At 47.6% G+C, this 25,522-nt stretch overlaps 1 protein-coding gene across 6 annotated transcripts; it reads right to left on the bottom strand.

The window, feature by feature from the left end:
* Positions 1-5,558: 5,558 nt before the first annotated feature.
* POMGNT2 (protein O-linked mannose N-acetylglucosaminyltransferase 2 (beta 1,4-)) lies at positions 5,559-24,331 on the bottom strand. 6 transcript variants are annotated; one of them, XM_077303162.1, is made up of 5 exons: positions 24,010-24,331; positions 12,960-13,118; positions 12,431-12,726; positions 10,206-10,301; positions 5,559-7,894 (listed from the first exon to the last, which is right to left on the bottom strand). In XM_077303162.1, the coding sequence occupies exon 5, from the start codon at positions 7,800-7,802 to the stop codon at positions 6,066-6,068; it is 1,737 nt and encodes a 578-aa protein (XP_077159277.1). In that variant the 5' UTR covers positions 7,803-7,894; positions 10,206-10,301; positions 12,431-12,726; positions 12,960-13,118; positions 24,010-24,331; the 3' UTR covers positions 5,559-6,065. The 6 variants fall into 6 exon arrangements, with proteins under 6 accessions (XP_077159277.1, XP_077159275.1, XP_077159276.1 ...); XM_077303160.1 differs by lacking the exon at positions 12,960-13,118; XM_077303161.1 differs by lacking the exon at positions 12,960-13,118 and having other exon boundaries at positions 12,493-12,726.
* Between the last annotated feature and the right edge of the window lie 1,191 nt (positions 24,332-25,522).

Below are 25,522 nucleotides of genomic sequence, written 5' to 3'. Positions count from 1 at the left end.
ATAAATCTGCTGCATTCATAGTGGCTAGCCACCATGCTTTACAGCCCGTTTTAAACGACCATTGTTGTTGTGGCTGATGCTCGGGCATTGTTTGTTCCTCGCAGAAAAATGGAAGGCCTAACAATTGTTTAGCAAAAACTGAACTAGCAGGGAGGCCACCAAGTCACAGGGAGGAGAAAGAGAGAGATTGCTGAGGTATGAACCCTGGCTTGGCACTCTCAACATACCTGCCATGAATCTGCATTTCTAAAAAGTTGAAATCTGCACCATGAATGACTTTATATCTTCCTCAGAAGCCTGCTGCTGTATGGCCCTGTGCAAAATAGATGGCTTCTAACAACAGGGTCTTTTTACTTGTGGCCCTTGCTTGTGGAAGTTCTTCTCTCCATCCATTCCTGGGGATGTTCTCTTCCAAATCAGGTGCAGACCTTTTAATTCCCCCAGGCCATTTATGTTGCTGGGGTTTTGGTATCTTTCCCTTCTGCTGTTGTTGCATTTATGGTGCTTACGCTCCTAGGGCTTTTATTGGTTCAGGTACTTGGTCTTCTCTGCTGCACTTTTATGCAGTGGGTTTGCATGTTAATGATGTAACATATTTGTATGGGTTGTGCTGCCTTTTTCATACTCTACCTCAAAAATGCAGGTTCTGAGAGCAAGCTATAAATATTTAAAAGAAACCTAGTGGGCAAACTAGTGAGTTTGTGGGGAGGTTGCATTACCATTGTAGACAAGAAAATCTTGTGAGCACAGCAATCCTAAGTGGAGTCATACCGCTCTGGAAGTCAAGAGCTGCCAAGAATCTCCAAGCGGCTTACCATCACCTTCCCTTCTTCTTCTCACAACACCCTGTGGGGGAGGTGAGTCTGAGAGAGCCCTGACCTTCTGGAATAGAAATGCTGGGCACGAGCCCTTCCAAAGATGTTAATTCTTCCTCCTGTCAAGGTACAACTGAGCTCAAGTTTGTAGAAGCTGTAAAATGACAGGTGTCCTGACCCTAAGCCTTTGAGCAACTACAGCTGTCTGCAGCAACGCAAAGTTGCAAGTAGAGGCACTTTGGGCTCTGGTTCCGTCATAGCACGCCCATCCCATAATATTGCCTAAACTTTCTGGCTCGGGTTGTCATCTTCATATCATTCTGCAGACCACAGCTGTTTATGCCAGTCAAAGATCAGTTCTGTCACTGCTTTCTAGGAATGTACAACGCTTCTTTGTACAATCATACCCTTAGCCCATCTAGTTCAATATTGCTTTCCCCAGGATCACAGGCAAAGAAGGGTGTTGCCCAAGACCAGCTTCCCCATCCTTCAGGCCATCGGACAGAACCCTCAGGTGGCACACAAAGCCTCACCTGCTTGGTCACGTGATTTCTTTTGCTATGCTTTGGAAGGACCTGTTGCACAGAGATCAAGGGCTGTGGCTGCCGCTTCTCTTTATATGCACTCGGAGAACAGCAGCAGAGTGGTGAACTAAGGTCACACAGTGAAGCGGATACCTCCTCAGCCCTGACATCTGCCTTATTCCTTGCTGTGGCATAGTTCCAGATGTATGGCCCACATTTCCAGTCCCTGGCTCTTTCGGTATGCTGCTCATGGTTCTGGCTATGAAACCAGATCATAACAGACTCCTCCTCTTCCTGTCGCAGGACACCAATGTCTCATGGCTGTTAGCGGAGTAAATAAGGCAGCAAGGTTGCAGACCCGGATGGAAGAATAGGTAAAGGTTTATTAAGGAATTACCATACTTGATAGTGCAGAGAAGAAACAGGAGCTGACTACATGCCTAACTTAGACCCACTATGCACGGCAGCAGCTACACCGTGCTGCCACCATGCCGTTGCAGCAGGGCCAACAGCTCTGCCGTCCCCCGTGTACACATGGGGGCGGAGCTCCACCAACTGTGCTGGTGCAACGGCCCTGTGCATGCAACACGGGGCCTGAAACGCCGGGAGCACAGGTAAGCAGCAGCAGTGGCTGGGGGGTGATTGGGGGCAGGGGGCCCCCACTGCAGGATGGAGGGGAGCAGCATGCTGCTCTTCCACCATGGCGGGGGCAGGGGGTTGCCCCTGTTGGCTCCGTGGACCCGGCAGAGGCGAGAGGTATCTCTGCAAGGACACCATAGGTCAGGGGGAGGAGCCAGGCCGAAAGCCCAGCTCCTCCAATTATGCATGGGGCTCCGTCGGGCTGGCCCTCACCTGTGCCCTTGGGAGTCCCAGGACTCTGGAAGAACCTGTGGGCCTGGACACAGCTGTGCTGGCGGTGGTGTGCATACTTGGGGATTTTCCCCGATGTCCTGCCGCCACCAGGGTGGGCGTTCCGGCCCATGCATAATGGGTCTTATTGAGAGAGAGAGACTGGAACTGTGGCTTCTGAGAAGAAGCAGGAAATTGCCCTTAAGAGTAGCAATCTGGAGACAAAGAATGACACTGAACAGGAGAGAAGGTCCTGACCTCATAATCCTATTTGTCTTCTGGCTGCTCCCTGCAGGGTCTTCTTCTCTTCTTCTTTGTACACCAGACATTGTCTTTTCCAACAATGGCTTCCTTTCATGTGAATAAGTGGGTTTGTTTCAGCAGGGCCCAGGAGGTGTTGAAGGTCATGTCTTTAATTGAACCTAGGACACAACCTAGAAACTCATTTTGATATCTTTCTGATCTCCTTCTGATATCATAGATTAGACCGTTACCTCTTGATAGTCCATGTACGGTTGAAAAAACGACAGGACTCATAAAGGAGACTGAAAAGAAGTTATAGCCTAACAGGAATCTGAAACATGAATTGCAAAAGTCTTACCAAAGATATTGAAACAAGTTTGTCTTTGGGACCTGTATATTTTGTGCATGTTTTAATAGGAAAAATGCAGATCCATGTTTCTGAATTGCAAATAGATCTAGTAAAAGTACAGTTCACTTTTGGTTCATACTTAATTATATCCTTCCATCTATAATTATAGATTCCAGATAATTTTCATTTGATAATCCTTGCCTTTTGGACTTTCTGGACAGACCTGCCCCTGACCTGGTCTTTTGGCTTTCTGGAAGAGCTCTTCCTCCTGGTTTTTGTTTTTTTTACCACAAATACAGTGTGGAACCATACGAAGCTTGTGGTCTACTACTGAACCGCTAAAACATTGAGGATACAGTTGGAAATGCCTCAGGGTATACACACCTAGTTCTTGCTGAACTGAGAAAACTGCATCTGCATTGTGTCGCTTGGGACTGCTGGCCCCATTCTGCACATGTTGAATAATGCACTTCCAATGTGCTTTTGCAGCTGGATGGATTATCCTGTATGAAACAGGAAAATCTCCTCCTAAAGTGCATTGAAAGTATATTATGCCAGAATGCGCCCAGGTCCTTAGGATATGATTTGCATACTGAATGCTCCTTCGTATCACACAACTAGCAGGAAAACAACAAGGCTTAACTAGCCTTCTATACATGCAGGTAAATGTGTTGTGTGGAGAAAGAAGCCACCTTGATCCCTTCCTTGCAGAATGAGGTGGTGCACCAGAGAGAGACAGTCTCTTCAAGAAGCAGGAAACTGTCCAGAGAGTCGGCCTCCTAAAACTGACAAGAAAAAAAGGAGACAGCCACAGAGGTCTCTTCTGATCTCATTAATCCTAATATAAATATAGAACTTGATAGACCTGACAGATGCTAATGGATAAATGAAAGCCCAAAGGATACCATTATCCTTTAGCAAAGCCTCTCTTCCCTCTTCTCGGTGGAAAGAAATCCACACCAGTTCCTCTCGGCTACGCTCCAGAAGTTAAGCAGCTACCCATAACAATGGCCAGGAGTAGGGGTGGAAATAAGCTCCTACTACAAGCACCCTGCATCCCACAGGAAAAATAAGAAGTAGCATTTGCAGAATGACTGCACAATGCAACATCTGATGCCATGCAAGCACTTTTCTGGTTTGGATAAAAGGATGTGAGATGGCATACCCGCCCTAAGCAGCTGCAGAGGTATTGTGCGTCTGCTCACTCTTTCCCCCATTCTCTGCAACATGACACACACACACACATGCAGAATCCCAGTTTGTGAGAAGGCAGCAAGCTGCTCCGGCCTGCTGTTTTCCCATTGCAAATGGTATTCTCCCCTGCCAATTTGTTCCCAGGTAAAACAGGTCTGGAATGGTACTGCAACTCCAGAAGCCCTCCGACTACTGAACCCCAAGTACCAAGACTATAGAACATTACTGGCTCAGACACTATACCTGATGGACCCCTGCTCCAGATGTTTATCCAATCTCCTCTTGAGGCTGTCTGTACTTGTAGTCACTGCCAGGTCTTACACCAGTGAATTCCATGTATTAATCACTTTGGATGAAGAAGCACTTCCTTCTATCTGTTCTAAGCCTACTGCCCATTAACTTAATTGACTGCCCACGAGTTCTTCCATTGTGAGAAAGGGAGAAAAAGTATTTCTTTCTCTAGCCTTCTCCATACCATGTGTAATTTTGTAAACCTCTAGGGTTGGGCGGTTTGGCAGAGCGCCGCCTGCTTTGGGCACGAACGGCCACTTTGGACGCCGAACCGCCCAACCCTACCTCTGATCGTGTCACAACGTCTTATCATGTCACCTCCCACTTGCCATTTTTCCAAGCCAAAAAACCCTAATCTCTTTAACCTTTCTTCATAGGGAATGGTGTTCCAGTCCCATCATCAGTTTAGTAGCCCTTTTGTGCCCTTTTCCCCATGTGAAAATGTCCAGGGTGTGTGTGTGTGTGTGTGTGACACCCGGAGAGCAGAGCAGGAAGCCATCCACCACAGTTACGCAACGTTGTTTCATACAGGCTTGCAATTCTATTTCTCTTTTATCCTGCTTTCATGATCAAGATCCTGCACAGCTCCCATAAGTTCAGGCTTTTACTTTGTCTTTTATCTCCTGAACACAATCAGACATTGGATTGGATCCACTAAAAGAATTCACAGGAGGGGTTGGCAAACGAATCGAGGAACACCATGTCTTTCCTCCTCTTCTATTTCCAAATTATAGAAAAAGGAGGAAAATGGGGGAAAATTTCATTGATTCCCTACAGAGACTGCAGCCCTCCTTCCTGTGGCATATTCCGCTCGTGGGGCTCTCTCAATCCTCAGACAGGAGTTTCGGGATAAATTCCAGGTTGCTTGAGGGAAAGCGAAGATCTGCTCTGCCGGCACCCTCCATAAACTCTTTTGATGGATCCAACCCACTGAATTTCCCAAAAGAGCACCCAAATCTTCAATTTGGATCCACTGCAGCATTTCCATATGCACAAAGAATTCCATCCCCAAGTTGTGAATTCCTTAACTCTGCCTTCCCAGAACAACCAAAAATAACCCCCTTCAATCCTACTTCTGTGGGGAACCATGCCCACGGGCAGAAGTCCTTGTGTCTACAGAAGGACCCAAAGCATTTATCTTGTATGCATAATTATTCTTGCATCAGGTGTAAAACAAACCAATAATGCTAAAACTAAAATGCATGGATGCTTCCCTCTTGGCTGCATTACAGCCAATGTTATTTTTAAAATACCCATATTTAGGCTTCTTAAAAGAAAGAGAGAGTGGTTAAATTGGTTTCCAACAATTTAATGAAGTGTCTAGTACCAAATACTTATGTTCTGGGACACAGGTAGTTTCTTTGGGGAGGGGGGGCAGAGCAAAATTAAATACTGGACATTGTGGAGAAATTGCTCATCCAGTGACATAACTATAACCTGACTTAAAGCTGGGCTTAAAATGTTTGATCCCGCAAATAAGCGGGATGCAAACTATTACCAAGGTACATCAACAATTACATTCCATTCTGATTGCCGGGCTACAGACTCATGCCTGTAGGCTTCTGTCAAGGGCCAAAAACAAACAACCAAAAAAAAAAATCAGAACAAGGTTTGCACACCAACAGGAAATAATCCCACACAGGGAAGAGAAGACACATTGAATGCAATCATACGGACACTTAGGCACTGACATGTTCTGCAGTCCTTTTCAGTTCTCTAAAGACGACAGAATGATTGGACCAGATTGTTTCTCTTAAATCTGCTTGCTTGGACAGCATGCCCCAAACTGGGTGGCCCCTTTTACGTACTACACAACAGCACCTCTGCAAACGGTCCCAGGAGATTTTTGTTGAAAATGCAGCGGATCCACACCAGGTAGTTCGTGAAGGGCTTAATGTTGTCTGAAAACGTATGATTCTGATGAGACAATATGTAAGGCATGTACGTGTTCTCTCCTTGCTCCTGGATCCACACTTCATACTTCACCTCCCTCACTTTCAGGTATTTGAGGTTCCAAGGGATCTGCCAAGACACAGAGAGCTTCGCTTCGGCAGTTCCTTGGACAGAGGCCTGGCATTTGGCCTCTCGGACTTTGCCCGGATAAAGCCCGCTAGCCCACTTCTGCCTCCTGGACCCAGGCTTGGCTTTCACAGTTTGCCTGATCAGTTGGATGAGGGAGGCCACGTTGACCTTTGTGTCCTGGTAGACCCTGAAAAGCCATTCTGGGTTTCGGCAACAGAGGTGACGGGGAACTTCTGTGCTTTTCATGATGCGGTCTTGTTCCAGTTTGTCTAAGTGAGCAATCCCACCTTGATCCCAGGGCCTGTCTGGGTAGGCCACCGTATTCTGCTTGTCCGTGTTCTGCCAGGCGATGTACTGAAGCTCCATGCCCGGAAGGGTGGACAACGTTTTGTACGGCGTATAATGTTCAGGGTTTATTGCGTAAGGGAAGAGTTCTACAACCGTGGCGCCTCTTGGCAGGAAGAGAGACATCACGAGCTGTGCCCCATGCATGCTGACTAACATGGACGCGCTGCTGATCAAACGGACGATATCGGAAAACGTGTGGTCTTCCAAGGAGACGGTAATGGTTTTCATCTGAAACTCCTGGGCAAGAGCCAAGATAAGCTCTGCCTCATTTAGAATTAGTCTGTTTATAGTTCGGCTGAACACGATAATATAGTCCTCCTGGGGTGTTCCCTCCAAGCTAACATTCAGCTTCTCCATCATGAACTTTGCGAACTGCCGGATCTCGTTGCCAGAGACCAGGATGTTGGCCTTTGGCCCCTGGGGCTGAACAAAGCCATACTGGTACCACGTTGTGATTTTGGAGAGCCCCACGTAGGACTTGGTGAAGCAAAGCAGCCGCCCGAGGGTTTTCAGCTGCTCTCTCAAGAGGGGCTGCTTGTTACTTAGCAGTTTGTACAGCTCAAAGTGCAGGCCTTCCCCCCACCCTTCCATGAAAAACAAGCGCGACTCGAGATCCAAATCTGGGAACTGCTGCATGGTGTAGAAGATCGGGAGGAGATCATCGTGAAAGACGTGCATCAAGTTGTCTGGATTGAACCTGTTCACGATCAGGGCCACGTCGGGGACAAAAACCGGCTTCGGCATAAATTTCAACGCGGCAGCGGGCAGTTCCACAAAGTTAAAATACTGCGTGTTGTGGTCCTCCACGGAGGACAGATCGAGGAGGGCAGGCTGGAACCTTCTGGAGCCCAAGTTGGGCAGCATGACTGAGTAGTTGCTATGGAAGAAGACGAACTCTTCCGCCTCCGTGGAATAACACAGCGACTCGAAACGGCAGATGCGGTCCGTGTGCATCCTGCCGGTGCACACCATTCGGGTGCCGTCTTCCACCAGGGCCTGGAGTGCGGCATGGTAGTCGATGCGGACCTGCGAGAGCTCCTGGGACTGGTGAATGAGGACCAGCTCCTCCTCCAGCACTGAGACGTGGTCTTGCAGCTTGATGTATTTCCACAGCACCGCTGCAAGGATGGACACTAGCAAGGCATTGAACACAGCCGCTATGTTCATTCTTGACCCGAAGCCTAGCAAGACGGCAAGCGGAGAACGCTGAAGAAGAGCGGGGCGTCATGAGTCCTCTTGGGCATGGTGAAAGCAAAAACCTAGGGGAAATGCCAAAGAAACCCCAAAAAACAATTAAAAATGCAACCTTTCACACTAGGAGTTCTTGGTTTTTATTGGGTTCATAAGTGCTTCAGCTTCCATGCAAAGAAGGAAGGCATGCAGATAAAATTTAAAAATACCCTTGCGAACAGCTGCACAAAAGCAACACAGACTGCTCTCTAATTTTAGCAGTGCTGCTTTCTGAGCAAAACAAAACACCCCCCCCCGAAAAACCACGTCACCCTGCAGAGGGGTGTGCAGCTGCCACAGATCCTTTGCCAGCCAGTCTTCTCTTTCCCGCTCTCCCTCTTACCAAGTTCTCAACCTGGGAATGTTTCAGGGGAGGAAGAGGCATTTACTGCCACGCTTCCACTTATCTGGCAATACCAAACAGGAACTCCTTCCCCCTTTTTCCTCCAGAGAAATCAAACAGTAAAATACATTGTCAAAGGCTTTCACGGCCTATCGTGGGTATTCTGGGCTGTGTGGCCATGGTCGGGCAGTTTTATTCCCTGACTAGTAAAAAGCCCACTGCAGTCAGGAAAGCAACGGGGTAGTGGAGGGGGGAGACAGACAGACAGACAGAAAGAATGACATAAAGACAGGAAAAAAGGAGGGAAGGGGGAAGGGGGAAGGGGAGAAAGAAAGAAAGAAAGAAAGAAAGAAAGAAAGAAAGAAAGAAAGAAAGAAAGAAAGAAAGAAAGAAAGAAAGAAAGAAAGAAAGAAAGAAAGAAAGACAGCCCCCCAGGCTTTCATGTTATTTTTCAATTGTGTCATTGACAGGAAAGGTGAGGGGGGGAAGACCCCCCCTCCTGGCCCAACGGGAATGGAGGCCTCCACCCCCAGGGCACTTACATGTGTCCTTGGGAGCGTCCCGGGCAAACTGCCGGCAATGATAGCATAGAGCCCCAGGCCAGCTGGGTGAGTGGAGAGTGGGCGTGGCCTGTCTGAGGCACGGCCCAATCTTGGACATGCCACGCCCACTCTCTGCCCACTTAACCCTTAGCAAGTTATTTTAACAGTGATCCCGCTGTTAAAGATGTTTCGCCTCACTGTGGCAGTTATTTTCAGAGGCCACACTTTGGCATGCAGAGATTCCTATCTTGCCACTGAAGATGCCAGCCACAATTACTTCTGAAACATCAGGGACTGAAGCTACCAGACCACGGCCACACAGCTTGGGATACCCATAACAGCCAAATAGTAAAATCCTTATTACTATTTACATGGCCATGCTAGCAGGAGCTGATAATAACAACTGGGGCCCCTCCTCCGGCCAACGTGGTACCTTCATACGAACCCCCCCTCCCCCCGTCCTGTGACAACTGGCTGATAACGGGTGGTAGGGGGACTATGCCGTCTTCTTGTGGTTTATGTTTTTCAGGGGGTTGGTTTTATTGGGTTATTAAATCTGTTTTATGTAACCCACCATAAGTCTACATAAAGTGGCGGGATAGAAATCTAATCAATAAATAACTGTAGTCCATGGACATCTGAAGAGCCACAGTTTGGCCACCCCTACACTACATGATTTCAGCTTGGTTCGTATGAAAAACTTGGCTATAACTTTTTTGAATCTCCACAGGCTTTCCATTATTTAATGTGTAAGGCAGACAGCTTATTTCATTTTAACCCTTATATCTGATTCTGCAGCAACTTCAGTTCCTTTCAGATTTTAGTTCAGTAGGCTTTTGAATTCTCGTTAAGTACTGAGTATACTGCTAATCTGGTGGCATGCATTTCCAGCTAGGGCTATAGGAAAGCAGAAGGAAATGTCAATTGAGTCGCATTTCTGATATAGCAAAGTCCAAAGGAGAGAACAATTAGAAACTGATTTGACTATACATGGAGGCGGGGGTTAGAATAATATACACTTTAAGACCTAGAGATTAATACTGATCCCTTTGCATTTTAAGATGCAAAGCTACTGCAGCTCCAGTTTCCAGGAGCCTTCTCTGCTGCTAAGCCACAGAAAGAAGTACACAGTAGAAATATGGTTGAAAGGACACAATTAATAGCAAGCTCTAAAATTTTACTATATTTTTATCCCATATTTCAACCAGTATAGGCTTCCTGAGGAACCAAAAACCAGCAGGCGTCAACATTCCCTTACATATGTCCTCTATAGTGCAGGGGGTTGGACTAGATGACCCAGGAGGTCCCTTCCAACTCTATTAGTCTATGATTCTATGAAAGGATCTTCTGAACAGACGGGCTGGACTCAGATTGGCTTAGCTACTTCCTGAGGGTCTTGTTGATGACCGTTTGCAGTCATGCAAACAAAGATCACACACACAGACTGGTACATACCCACCAATGTTTTAGGATTCAAAACAGGTTGGTGTCAATTCTTCTTCAGCATCTGCACACCCAGACAAGCATCCAGCATCTTGCATGACCAGGAGACTGGAAGTAAAGTCAATACAGATAAATCAGGCATGAGACATAGTTGTGTTTCTTCCAATAATGTCATCAAAATATGCATATTAAAAGCAACAACCAGTCGAGACACACAAAGACATCTCGTGCTGAGTCAGCTCCTTGGACTCTCAAGGTCAGTATTGCCTACTCTGACCGGTAGCAGCATTCCAGGATTCCAGGTCAGGGCTTTTCACATTATCTTCTATGTGATTGTTTTCACTGGGGCTACCAGGAATTGAACCTGGGACCTCAGATGCTCTGACCCCAAGCTGTATCACCTCCATGTTATCACGTTTTAGTAACACAACACTTCTGTAAGTGATGCTTTTGCTGCTTGTCATTCTGGAAGCAACACAACGCAACGTTTAAATGCAAAAGACACTGAACTCTCCTAAGGCAGGTCACATCAATTCACACTTGCAAATGTGACAAATGTTGAGTCTTCATTGTTACAATTCCAGTATCTAAAACTGCAACATGTCGACAAAATACATAATATTACAACAGCCTTACCACACTTTTTGAATCATGAATGGCAAGGTGGACAAACCTATTTACTGAATCACATTTAAAGTGCGGACACACCTTAATTCAAGTACAAAAAAGAGAGAGTCTCCTGCTGAATTAGTTTGGTTGGTCTTAATATACACAAGTTGGTCTTAATATACACATAGACATTGTCATCTGACAGAACAATTAAGGAGTTAGAGTGTCTGTTATAGGGCCCAGTATTCCTGAGGGACTGCCTCTCCATGTACACTCCTCAAAGAGCCTTGAGATCTACTACATCCAACCTCCTGGTGGTCCCTGGCCCCAAGGAAGCCCGCTTGACCTCAACCAGGGCCAGAGATTTCTCCATTCTGGCGGAACGAGCTCCCAGAGGAGATCAGGGCCCTGACAGAACGTAAACGGTTCCACAGGCCTGCAAAAGGGAGCTCCTCCGCCAGGCATCTGGTTGAGGTCGGCCCAAACCACTGCTTCCAATTGACCCCCAAGCCCCCCCCCCCCACTACGACTGACACTAATCGGCCTTACCCATTGGGTCCCAGTAAGAATTGAGCTGAGGCTCTTGCAATTTCTATTTTATAATGTTATTGTTATGATCTTGTTAAGTTATTATTGTTATAATGTTATTACTGTTATCATCTGTTACCATATGTTATCTGTATCTTTTCCTGATTTCTGTAAACTGCCCTGAGCCCTTGGGGAGGGCGGTATATAAATATAATAAATATGTACTGTGTAAAATGATTTTACAAAAATAAATATTTCAGCTTTCTAAACTTACATAATTTAACACAGCCACTTGTGACTTAGACCTAATTGCTAAATGGGCAGTATCCAACCATCTGTGCATGGAAGTTTTCCAACATCCCTCTCTCTTCTTACAGCCCTTTTTTCCCCTACTGACATGAGAGTGAGAAATCTACAATCACGTTGAAAAACCCATAATCCCTGTGCGATCTGAGCCAGGCCCATTTCACGATCTATACAAAAATGCTACGAAACTGAATGCATTAAGGCCTTTTCACTATTGTGGGCCATCAGAAATAAAGATCGGCTAGACCTCTGCCCCTTTTCAAAAGGCGATGTTAAATAGATGAAGGACATGGAGACACAAGAGGCCCAATCCACTGAGAATTCCCCCACCTCTCTGTCTTCAGTGAAGAGGCATCTTCAGCTGACTGTGCTTAAATCTGTCTGAGGAGTGACTTTTTTCAGGACTCCATGCTCTCATGGGAATGTGCTGTGTGCATATTTGCTGTTTGGCTAGCCCATGAAACACGTACTCCCGGGACCAAGAAAGTGATACCACCAGAGCATACCATAATTTCAAGCTCTAGAAAAGCAAAGACCCGGTCAAGCTGCTAAAATGAATGGGGGGAGGGTGCGCTGTTGAACTGCTTGCGTTCACAGTCTGAGCAATAAAGCACCTTCCACCTCAATGGAGTGCAATCAATCAATAAGAAAGCCGGGGCGATTATTTATTTATTAGGTGAGTCATTAAACGAGCTCTCCTCCCTCCTTCTGCGACATGATACTTTCCAAAGCAATATATCAGAAGGACCATCGGCAATACCCTCCCCCGGAAAACCTATGTGCAAGAGGCACACTTGTACAGAGATCCTCTTCATTCCTGTCAGCGACGCCATCATGGACTCTGCCAGGCCCCCACCTTTGTTGAGACCACAGACGCTTCAGGAATTCTGAGAAAGAGTACAGGGCTCCAAACCAAAATGTCTGCTCCAGGAATGGGGCCAATCACAAAACATGAGGGGAGTTCTACAAAATATTGAGAAGTTCCATGTCAAACATCCTCCAGTGATAACGGCAACAGCTTCTGAAAGGATGCTCCTGAAAGAGGCAACGGTGATACCTCCTGGGCTCTTCTGAAGTACTTCCCGCTGTACTGAAAAAAAGAAGAGGTGTTTTTTTTTTGGTACTCTGCTTTTCACTACCCAAAGGAGTCTCAAAGTGGCTTACAATTGCCTACCCTTCCTCTCCCCACAACAGACACCCTGTGAGGGAGGTGAGGCTGAGAGAGCTCTGAGAGAACTGTCAGGCCTGCTGAGAGAGCTCTGAGAACTGTGAGTGGCCCAAGGTCACTCAGCTGGCTGCATGCGAAGGAGTGGGGAATCAAACCTGGTTTCCGAGGTTAGAGGCTGTCGCTCTTAACCACTACACCACGCAGGCGGAAGAAAGCTAAGAACCGCTCGTTGCTTCAAGAAGAGACACTTCTTGATTAGTTTCCGCAGTCACAAAGAAATGCGTCCAGGCTTGGAGATATCAGGAATTCTGCGTCTACACCCAAGCAAAAGACACACGGCTAAGAAAAGCCCATCTGGGATGAGCTCAGAACTTTCCCAGTGAGTTGCTAAGGATTGAGCCAATGTGTTTTTAATTGTTCCATTCGAGATTCCCTAGTTCCATTCCCATTAGATTTTATAGCCAAGAAGCAAAGAAACTCCAGGAAACACAGCAATATCTCACTGCAGGTATAGCTGAAGAGCAAAGCATTTGGGAAGGAAAAACTCCGGACAGGTAAGCCACAGCTGAGACAACCGTGTACCCTTGTTGCCTGTAAGAATGGCAACTTCATCCCCACACTTTCCAAGACACTCAACCCTTAAACCAGCGGTTCTCAACCTGGGAGTCAGGAGCCCATTAAGGGGTCGAACAACCTCTTCACAGGGGTCACAGCAGGGTGAGCAGCTTGGCCGGAGGGGCGCTGCCACTGTTGCTGCTCCTCCTGCAGGTGCCATGCAACAGCCTTGCAGGGTAGACTGAGATACAGCGTTCGTCTATCTGGAGCAGCGGAAAAGAGCAAGATCGGCACGGTGGGACAAGAGGCATAGCTGAACTGATAAACCCTGGGGGGGGGAACAATTTAAATACAATCCAGAACAATGGATCTTCACACCATCGGTCAGTTTCGGTTTAATGGCTGTGAAAGAACACTTGCATAATGTTATGGTTAGGGGGTCACCACAACACGATGAACTGTATTAAAGGGTCGCAACATTAGGAAGGTTGACAATCACAAGGAACAGCTGCCCGGACATCTAGCTCTTCCTGAAACACAGTTGGTGATGAAGAACCAAAGCCAGCATGGCGGGGGGGCAGACTGGGGACTCTGCTTAAAATGCAACTGGTGAGAGCCAGACAAGGCCGCTGACAAGCGAGAGGTAGAAGGCTGCACAAAATATCTCCTAGCTTTAATGGGAGTCCTTGCATATAATGACACAAGCTCAGCAGAGACCCTTGGAGCTCGCTGCTCAAGTCTATTAGGTGCTGCACGCAACAATTTACAGTCCCGTAGCTAGCAAAGGCCCTTTCCCACCTTTTGACAGGCAGAAAATTGCAGGGTAGGGCTCCTGAAGGCATGTTTATTCATCAGGGCCAAATCCATAAAGCCAAGTATGTTTGAAAGGCTTCTTGTTTTATTTGCTTGACTTTATTCATCATTAAAGCCCCACGGGATGAAAGCAAAGATGAAACTGACAAAGTCAAGGGGGACACATTACCTTAAGCGGTTTGGGGAACACAGCGAGACATCAATAATATAGCTGTAGGTGGTTTGTGCTAAGGAAGAGAGCTCCCTCCTCCTTTTCTCCAAATTTGATTTTCTAATGCACTCACATCACTATCAAGCCACCGGCCTTCTGTTCCAGGAAAAAGACCCTGCCATTAAATGCAAATTCAAGACAGAGTTGTACTTTGCCTGCTAAAACCATCCCATACCTAGAATTTTTGGCCCATCCATGAAAGGCCAGTTGAATGAACTGTATGTAGTATTCTGGAGAGAGGTCTACTAACTCTATACCACATAGAAGAAGAGGAAGAAGAGTTGGTTCTTATATGCCGCTTTCCTGTACCCAAAGAAGTCTCAAAGAAGCTTCCATTCACCTTTCCTCTCCCCACAACAGACACCCTGTGAGGGAGATGAGGCTGAGAAAGCCCTGATATTACCGAAGAAGAAGACTTGGTTCTTCTATGCTGCTTTTCTCTACCCGAAAGAATCTCAAAATGGCTTACAGTCACCTTCCCTTTCCTCTCCCCACAACAGACACCCTGTGAGGTGGGTGAGGCTAAGAGAGCCCTGATATCACTGCTAGGTCAGAACAGCTCTATCAGTGCTGTGGTGAGCCCAAGTTCACCCAGCTGGCTGTGGGGGAGGAGTGGGGAATCAATCCCGGCACACCGGATTAGAAGTCCGCACTCTTAACCACAACACCAATAGGCAACTTGGCAACTTCCATTCTGTCCTTACGGCAACAATCACGTGAAGTAGGCTAGGCTGAGAGTGATGGGTCCAGGTCACCTCGTGAATTTCCATGACCAAGGATATACGACTGGGTGGTCTCTAACATTACCCTTTACAGTTTTGCATGGGAAGAGAGAATTCAGTCCAACCAATCAGCTTGCATTGCTGTTAGCATCGATTTCAACTGGTGTTCTTCATGACACCGCATCTCTCGCCCCTCAAGTTTCCATGCAAGCCAGTCGCCGCAATTCCCGGAAGCCCAGGAACCCTGCAGGCTCACATATACTCAAGTTGTGCCAGAGAAACTTTCAGGTGAGAGGGAAAGCAACTGCAGTCTTTGCCACCCATTAACTCCCTGCAAGAACATGAGTAGCAGTCAGAAGCACCAAAAGGACAAAGCCAAGAATAAGCCCTATTGGAAGTCAAGAGCCTCCAACCAAGTGAGAGAACAAAAAGCAGAAGAGACACCTGGCAGAACCTCTTTGCGCACTCTCCGTAGGTCCTTCAGCCACTCAGCAGTGTCATTGCTGCTGATTAAATTACTACAGTGCAGCTTGTGAGTCACAGCAACCAGCATGCTTCTATAATAAAGGGCAGATCTTAGAGGCAGCCTGTTGCAGGTATACCCTGTTGGCTCCAGTGACCTATTTTAATCCAGGCAGCCTTTCTTCTGAGGAAATTCACCTTTACGTATCCAGCTGGTTCCACTTTCCCCTCTTCTCCTCACATGTTCCTCACCCACAGCGACAGTCAGCAGAAGAAAAGGCCAGGATTCTTTTTTTGGGGGGGGCATCAGAAAACTCTTGGCTGAACATGGAGGTATTGGAGAACACCACATCTTCACTGAGGAGGCTCTTCTGAAGTGACTCAGAGAAGACACACCATGGGCCACCCTTTGGAAGAACTGCCCCACCCAATGCTCTTGATAGAGTCAAACCCATGCCGCGAGGATTGACCCATGCAGCAAAGCTGTTATAACCATTCACAGAAGACCTTCACAGCCCTGTTTGGTGCTGTGAATTCGAAGCATTAAACACGGAGGCATAAGGTTCCTGGCAAGGGAAGTGACTGCCGGTGGGGAGAGGAGGGGACGACCGGGCTGGAGAGTGAACGGGCGGGAACAACCAGAGCTGCCGTCTGCCCCTGCATCGAAAATTGAATTGTCCTTTCTCAGTATCAGAAGCCAGTTCCTTAACCCAAATCAAGAACCCTGCTGCACCGATTCCTTGAGAGCCAGGGCGATGCTGGGATTAGAACGTTCAGCGGCACCTGGAGAGGCCCACAGTCAGTGCTACGTTCTGCCATGAAGTTCACTGGATGTCACTGAGGCTCCAAGTCTGACCTCCTAGGAGTGCTGGAAGAAAAGTAGATCTGGAAATGAAGAAATACCTTACATAGTTCTTGTGAAAATGGGGGAGGGAGTAACTGCCCATGCCGTCATAAGCTCCTTTCATGAATAGCAGGAGATCTTACCATTTCACCTTTTGCAATGTTGATGGGAAAGCGACCTGCGTAGCCTAAAATTAGCAATTTGCATGGGCTACAGAAGTCAGATCTATACCAGATGCATATCCACAACAGCAGCATAAATGCATCCATAAATACTGGTAAGCAATCTGAGTTACCCAAGCCAAGAATCTAGCCAAAAAACACCATCTGAGATATATTTGGAGTTACAGGGTAGATCCAAAACCAACCGAGAGGCTGTCTCTTGAGTGTCTACTGCAGTCTCTTTAAAGTTTAAAGGGACTGCAGAAAATAGCCAAAGGATCAGTTGTGCCGGTGAGGAGAGGTGGCTTGGCTTGGGGCTGGCTTCCCACGTAGCCCAGTTTAAATCAGGCTGCAGAGGAAGTCAGCCCCATGGTCTGCTGTGTCTCCGGAAGTAGATTGCTCCCCACAGGCTTGGCTTTGGGCTAGCTTCTCCTGCAGGCAGGTTTAAACTGGACTGCAGGAAAAGAGAGGCCAGTAGACCCGGAATGAAAAATACCGATTAAAAAACACCACACATTCCTATCTGTAAGCATGACCTACATATGCTTATTTCAGTACTATTCATTTTGAGGATGGATACAACTCTGCCAAAACTGGGTTCGTTTTAAATCTCACTGTTTTTTATTGCAGAGGTTTGAGCATTTACTAAACTCCCCCACTGAAATCAACAGGGCTTAAAAGTGCTCAGCATTTCATAGAATCAGAGAACAATAGAGTTGGAAGGGACCTCATGGGTCATCTAGTCCAACCCCCTGCACTATGCAGGACACTCACAAAGCTATCGCTCATCCACTGTAACCTGCCACCCCCTTCAGCCTTCACAGAATCAGCCTCTCCATCAGATGGCTATCCAGCCTCTGTTTAAAAATTTCCAAAGATGGAAATCTAGTAAGAAGGCGGGGGCTGTGGATATCTCCAAGGGACTAAAATAATTTTTTCCCACATAGTCCGATATTCCCTTTGCAAGAAACAGGTAAAAATTTTCTGTACAAAAACAGGTTACCCAACATTAACACACACCCTCACTATGAACGGCCAGTATTAAAAGCTTTAAAAGCATTCGGCATTTTTGCTTGGGTTAGGAAGAGTTCAGCTGTCAAGAATAATCTACTTCCCTGCTGAAATATTACATACCTGAGAGAGAAAGAAAGAGAGAGAGAGAGAGAGAAAGAGAGAAAGCACAACGGAAGACAGCAGCAAGCATCTTTTGAAAGGACGAGTCAAAATATTTTTATAGCACCCTGAGATAGTGTCTGCAGGTTAACAGGAGAGAGAGAGCCACGTGCAAATAAACAAGGATGTGCCCGTCCAAATCTGGCCGTAGTTCAAACGTTTCCAAAAGCAGCCTGGTGCCCCTGGCAAGATACACGAGGACCATTTCTGGGCTTTTTCCTTTCTGGAAGTGCCAGGCAAGGGAAGGGAATCTCCAAAGGACCTCCAACAACCTGTACTGGTCATCAGGGAAGAGACCCTGCAAGCAAGGCTCAGGATGTTCCCTTCATTTACAGTGGGTCAAACGTAAGAACAAGAAATTATTTGCCTGGGAAGCACAGAAGCGCCACGCAGGAATCCAGGGAGAAATGCTGTCCAAACAAACTTCCTATAGCTCCAGCCCAGGTCAGAAAGAGAAGAAAGGTCCTACATAAGATGAAAACAGGCAGCAAGTAACAGCCAAAGAGGCTGAGTATTTAATCCAGACTTATGTGAAACCCTGAGGTTGCCCTGGAAGGGTTGCCCAAATAGCTGGGTGTTAATTATTTTTTTGTGTATTTTTTAATTTGTTAAACATTTATTGGGTGATATGTCCATATATGGCTGTGTTGACCCCACCCGTCCCGAGAGTGGTGGTGAATAAATTGAACAAATTAAAAAATAACAAAAAATGGCCAATGATGAGTCTGCGATGGGGAGGGGCCCCAGGTGGGCGTGTCCACAGCTATGCTTCTCAACTGTGTTCTCCACGATCACACCACTTCTAGGGTTTTTCCAAGGCCAAAGAATGTTTCAGGGGTTTCCCAATGGTAAGGATGCTGAGAAAAGCCGGTCCAGGTGATGAGAGGGCAAAATCAACTGCCAAGTGTACCTGAGTGAGAGATTTGTCTTAACCCTTTCCCTCCCAGATCCTCTTTGCACACAGAGTTATAATAGCCAACACATGCAACAGTTCTCAAGTTCCTGCTTATCTTGTCACTTTTCAAACCCGACTTTCATGAATAGCAGGAGTGTTTCAACAGTGTTGTTCTACTCAGGCATAAATGTGCAGGATACCGTCCTCTACCAAGGTTTGTGTGTGATGGAATATAAACTCACCACCGTTATTCATTTGTAGCACTTGAGGCTTTCTTCCAAGTGTGCTCGAAACCGCAGTGAGGAATTCATGAACTTCACTCTTTTGCCTCAGCAGACATATTGAGAAATATGTCCAGAAAGATTAAAAGATATCTATTTCCACTGTTTGATGTTACATGGACCATCCAAGGACATCATCATGAATGAATTCTAATGGCTTGCTAGTCCATTTCTCGGTTGTAGGTGGAAATGAGGGTCTAATTCCTTTTGCTCTTATGGAACACGCATGTTTACTTATGTCATTGATGACAAATGGCTTTACCATAATCAAGGTGCTTGATTTGAAGGTCTATGATTACCTTTGGATTATGAAGTCCTGGGCATCTGTGCCACAGTTCCAGGCTCTCTTTGTCTTTCCTTTTGTGTGCCAAGTGTACCTGTTCACCTGCAAGACTTCAGTCATATACTTTTCCCTTTGGGTTACCTTGTGGTTACACAACATTTTCCTTGCTAATAGTATTGTTGTTGTTGTTAGTTGCGAAGCCATCACAACCCCATGTACAATGATCCTCCAGGCCTTCCTGTCCTCTACCATTCCCTGGAGTCCATAGTAATGGTCCATGCTAATAGTATACTTTTATCCAAAACATATGCCAAAGCCTTTATTGTTCAATGTAGACACACTCAATAAATGACAGCTTGATTCAGGTATGTACAGGACAACTACAACATCTTTTAGGGAATTTTAATGAGATGTACGATGCCATAAAGTGCCTGTGCCTTGAATCTGTTTGCGATCACTAAAGAAATCTATTTGCTCAGTGCACTTTCTTCCCACTCTCTCCTCTCAATGAGATCATAATGGGATAAACAGCAATTATCTTCTGGATTTTATCCTTACAATAACACTCTGAGTTACACTAGACACACAGAGAGATTTACTTGACATCACGTAACTGAGAAAGCTGGCATGGTGTAGTGGTTCAGAGTGTATCTTCTAATCTGGTGAGCTGGGTTTGATTCCCCATTCTTCCACATGCAGCCAGCTGGGTGACCTTGGGCCAGTCACAGTCCTAATAGTGCTGTTCTAATTGAGCAGTTGTGTCAGAACTCTCTCAGCCCCACCTACCTCACAGGGCGTCTGTCATTGGGAGAGGAATGGAAGGCATTTGAAAGCTGCTTTCAGGCAGTGGGAAGTGGGGTATAAAAACCAATTCTTTGTCTTCTGAGATTTGTGGCTGAATGGGGATTTGAACTCAAGTCTTCCTAGTTGGACTGCCTGCAGTGTCTCTCAAAACTAAACTCTCCAGATAAAATAAGGATTACTTAAGTGGCCAGTAAGACCCACTCAATCGCTTCTCATTACATTGGTTACCTGGTTCCCAGCCACACCCACTCTACAAGATGAATCAGACCCAAACGCCTCCTTTGAAAAATAAGATTTTTAATGGCATCCCTTCTGAGGTCGGCAAAATGAGTACCCAGCTTGCTGCTGGGGGGTAAATGGTAATGACTGGGGAAGGCACTGGCAAACACCCCGTATTGAATCTGCCATGAAAACGCTGGAGGGCGTCACCCCAAGGGTCAGACATGACCCGGTGCTTGCACAGGGGATACCTTATAGAGAACAACAGTGCACAAGCAATGTGAATGTGTGACGTATCGTGCAAAACCATAAGCGATTCTAGATAAAAAGAGAAAATGCTCCTGGTAGAATTCTTAACGAACTGGGGGCTACTGTCAAATACAAGCTGAAATCCCTGCTCTGCACCCAAATCCCCTCAGAGGCAATGCCTATGCTAAGATATAAGTAAAGAGATAAGCTAGACATATGATATGCAAAACACCTCGATTTCCAAACTCTGAGGGGATTTACAGCATCCTCTTATGCACATCTGCCTAGAAGTAAATCACCTTCTGTTCCACCGAACTAACTTTCAGGTAATGCAGAACAAAGTTTGAGTTCAGTGGTACCTTTAAGATCAACAAAGTTTCATCCAAGGTATAAACTTTCCTGTGCAAGCACATTTCTTCAGACATGATAAAAGAGAATTTCCTCAACCATTACATCTAGGAAGGGGGGAGGGGGAGGATAGGTACCAGGAGGGGCTAGGTAGAGTCAAGATGTGTAAATAATGATGCAATTATCACAATTATCGGTGAGGTAGGATTGGATTAAGGTGTTTGGTAACATTGTGAATTAGCATACAAATCCAAGAGCTAACATGCAGATGTGAGAAGAAACACTGCAGCCTTCATCCTGGATCCTACTATGGAAGATTTCGATTCACAAAGAAGATTGCCTCACTTTCCGCCTAACAATTGTAGGGTGCATTTGACAATGTAACTGGTTTATATGACTCAGCCAGTAACATTCCAATTTTGTTCGGCCACGTTAAAATCTCATCTGCAGTATAGCTTTCATTTCTGACCACCCCTGTCCCAAAGGACCTTCACCAACTGGAAAACAGAATGGTGGTTTAAGAATCTGCCACTCTCAGAACACTTGTGTCTGTATCTAACAAACTGCAAGGACAACCAAACAAAATCAGAGTCCAGTGGCACCTTTAAGACCAACAAAGATTTTGCACTCGAAAGCTCACACCTTGAATAAATCTTTGTTGGTCTTAAAGGTGCCACTGGACTCTGATTTTGTTGTGCTGCTTCAGACCAACATGGCTACCCACTTGAAACTGCAAGGAGAATGAGAAAGCTGGCCCACGGATCACATCAGTAATGTTTGAGAAGTAATAATAATACGTGAACTTATGTTTATTTCATCATGGCATAGCAGTGTTATGAAAACAATGAACAGCGAATTATATAGTTTTCACTGACTCTGTTCCATTTATTGTTTTGGTTTTCTGACTGTGGCTCGTGAAAAAGAGATCAATGCAATCAATTTAGCATTCATTGTCTGGGCTACTGCAAGAACAGATGACTGCAAATACATTTTCACTGGGTTCACCTTTTCCCAGAAGAGCCCCTTCAAGGTGGATTCATAGGAACAACAGAACCCGTGGCGAAGCAGCACACCGGCTGCCAGTCAGCTCATGCGCAGGCACAGCATTCATAGATACTCCGCAACTCTAAGTGAGAAGTGGGCTCATGGTCCAACGCTCAGCCTAGACCAATCTTGACACCATACTTTTTCGCAGGAAACTATGGCCGCATTCAGGCCACACGAAGGCTGCCTTTAGGAGCTATAACAAAAGCTTCTCCTTGTTAGTGACAGGCATCAACACAGGTTGTTTGCCTTGCTTCCTCCTCGTCCCCTCTGCCCCCCACTTTCCTTCATGCACAAAACACAAATGAAGCCTTCAACCAAGCTCCAACATGCTGCAATGCCTGATTGCAGGTGCCTGGACAAGCGTGGTTCCACACGCACACACTGAGATCAACGTGCATATGTGAACAGAAATAAATAATGTCCAGGTCTACCAGGTTATTCTAAGATATCTGAATGCAACCCAAGGCTTCAGTGTACAAAAGTCCAGAATTAGTATTTCAGAATTTCACAAAACTAGCCCCCCCCCGGCCCCCATTTGTTGTTTCAGCTAGGATTGAATATAAACTCAATCCGGGAAGCTGATTAGCAACGCCACACTAAACAGACTTCCCTGGGTGTAAACCCCACTGAGTAGACTGAAGTAGGATTCAGAACCGACCTCAGGATCGCTGCCTCGTGTAGTTTTACACTGTGCGTTGTTCCCCACAGAGACACGACTGTCAGTGGGCTCACATTAAGAAAAACTGGACTATACAGCACCAAGGTTCGGCAGTTGCCGCTCTCGTTGGTGTTGGAGGATCAGGGGAGAAAACAGCCACGAAAAAGGTGTGCAAAACTAGCCTAGACTCCACCTGACTTCCACATTAAGAGAAACAGGCAAAGCCAACTTTTAAAAAGTGGGTTTCCCATGATCAACACAACAGCTCAGAGCTGCTTCACATCCCCAGTTTGGAGACGTCATGCTATTAACCCCGGCCTGATTCAAATCCCAAAAGAAAAGCACACTTATCCGGTTGGGTTATGCATTCATAACCAAAACAAATTGGAGATGCGCAACTGACTGCAGTGAGCCTGTGTCACTATATAGGCCAAGCACGTGCTGGCGGGAGAATCCTTGAAGATTTCTGCTCACTTAGACCATTTACGCACTGGAGGTTTCATGCCAGGCTGCAGGCTGGAGTCTTAGTTGTGGCAGGTTGACCCACCTCTTCCTGCACCCCCAGGGGGGAGCATTTGGCCCGGTGCACCTCATCTGCCCCCGATTTGTGCTCCTGCAAATTCGCTGGGGCAGCGAATTTCCTAGTGCGCAAACGGTTTTAATGTTTCCAAGGGCACCGGGCACTTTGCAACACCGAGAGGGCTGCCAACATTTCAAAAGGTCAAACCCGAGAGACAGGCGGGCCTTTCCACCGAGGTTTGGGGATGCGGAGCCTCCAGGCGACCAGACGGCGGACCGCCGCTTGAGTCACTCCTGCAGACTGAGCGACGCGCGGGGAAAGGGGACGCGGGAGCGCCGCGGAAGAGGCTTTCCCAGGTGGTCGTCGGAACTCGGCCGAGAGAGCTCGGTCCCGCTTCGGGCATTTCCGCCTCCAGCCTGGGACGCGGCGTCTCCTAAGCCTCTGCTTGACCCCACTGAGGGCCGGGCGGTTCCAGTCTGGTGCCCGAGGTCTGGAACAGCTGCAGAAGGGAGGACCCAGCAGCTCTTTCGGGGCTCGGGGGCTGGCATCTTCCCCAGGGGCAAAGAGCTCCGCGCGTGCCCTGCTCCCTTGCTGCCTTCCTATGCCGAAAGCTCCCCAGGGGGGAAAGCTTGCCAGGCACCGCGACCCCTCGGAAACTTATCCCAGCCTTGCATGGCAGGGGCTTATTCGGGACTCGGTTGGGAAAAAGCAACCCCAAAAAACTCTGCCCAACCAGAAGGCGCCCCCGGGAGACAGGTGGCTTCCGAAGGAGCCGCGCGGAGCACAAGCCGGGCTTCGGGGGCAGCCGCCTCCTTCCCTGCCCAGCCACCTACCTCGGCGGCGGGCTGAGCCGAGGGGGGCGCCGGCGAACCCCGTGCAGCTGGGCCGCGGGGACCAGTGGCCCCGGAGCCCCCGTCCCTGCAGCACCCCCTGCTGGCCAGACGGCCACGCGACTCTCACCTCCTCCTCCTGCCGCTGCCGCCGCTGCTGCAAGAGCCTCGGACACTGCAGCAATTCCCGTCGCCACTGCTGCCGCTGCTGCTCTAGCCGTGGGGACTCCGCCCACCAGTGGCCACGCACAACTTTGCCCGGCACAAAGGCTGGCAGGCAGGCGCTGGCGGCAGCGGCTCGCCGGGACGGCTCCTGCGGGCGTGGGAGCGATTGCGCCGCGGCTTCCTCGCCCTGCCTCTCCGGCTTCCCAGCCACGCTTTGGACTCCGGCGCTCCTCGCAGACAGGGCACCGCGCTCGCTCATGCTCAGTCCCGGCATGGTCGGGCGAGCTTCTCGGCCCTCCGCCGAGGTGCGTGCTGGGAGTTGTAGTCGGTCTGCCTCCCCCCCCCCCCAAATTAGGAGCTGTCTGGCTGGCTGGGGTTGGGGTAAGGCGGCGGCTCAAGCAGGGTCTTCCCTGCCGGCGGTGAAGGCCCTGGAAGCTGCTCCCAACAGTGCCGGAGCACCACCCTGCAACACAGGGGATGAAATCCGGCTAAAGAAGCCGCTGCCCCTCTTCCTTGGTCTGTGGGTCCTGGGAGTCAGAGCCACAGATGTCGAGTTAAAAGAGGTCCCTGCGCTTGCATCCAACACCTTCCCTCTTGTCGTACTGTCAGTACATAATATGACACATTGAAATGCAGGGCATAATGGCATACACTGTTATAGGTTAGGGTATTTTATGGGGGGAAATCATTAAAAACAATGAATCCCGATTTAGTAGACAGGCAAAGACGCAACTGTGCAAGCCACTGCCATAAACATCAATGGTTGAATCCTGAATGGGATGATGCTTATTTGTCCTCTGCCCTCAGGAAATACAAAGGAATACAACGAATATCCCCAGAACAGCCTGCCTTCATCTGTACTAGAGGAAAGGGCAACCTTATTCAAGGGTACTATTTTGGGAGACGACCAGTAAGTGCCATCCTGAGCAGAGTTACTCCCTGCTTATTTCCATCATGGGGTCAGAAGGTTGCATCTCTGCCTAGGATTGCACTGTGAAAGACTCACAGCAAGATTCCAAGAATATTTTCAGATCTCAGCTGGAAACAATGGAGGAAAGGATATTTGAAGAGCCTTTGTTGTTGTTACCTTTTTTGATGAGGTGTACTGGTTAGGAAGAGCCTCTTGTGGCGCAGAGTGGTAAGGCAGCTGTCTGAAAGCTTTGCCCATGAGGCTGGGAGTTCAATCCCAGCAGCCAGCTCAAGGTTGACTCAGCCTTCCATCCTTCCGAGGTCGGTAAAATGAGTACCCAGCTTGCTGGGGGGTAAACGGTAATGACTGGGGAAGGCACTGGCAAACCACCCCGTATTGAGTCTGCCATGAAAACGCTGGAGGGCGTCACCCCCAAGGGTCAGACATGACCCGGTGCTTGCACAGGGGATCCCTTTACCTTTACCTTACTGGTTAGGACAAAATAATAACTAGAACGATAGGCACTTCTGAGGAAGAAGAAAAGTTGGTTCTTATATGCCACTTTACC

Source organism: Paroedura picta, chromosome 11 (genome assembly GCF_049243985.1).
Source record: "Paroedura picta isolate Pp20150507F chromosome 11, Ppicta_v3.0, whole genome shotgun sequence".
Classification (NCBI taxonomy): Eukaryota; Metazoa; Chordata; class Lepidosauria; order Squamata; family Gekkonidae; genus Paroedura; species Paroedura picta.
The sequence above is the reverse complement of the archived record's forward strand: the minus strand, read 5'-3'. Positions and strand labels throughout refer to the sequence as shown.

Excerpts from the sequence above, each read along its gene's own strand:
- POMGNT2 (XM_077303162.1), bottom strand. The coding sequence starts at position 7,802 with ATGAACATAGCGGCTGTGTTCAATGCCTTGCTAGTGTCCATCCTTGCA.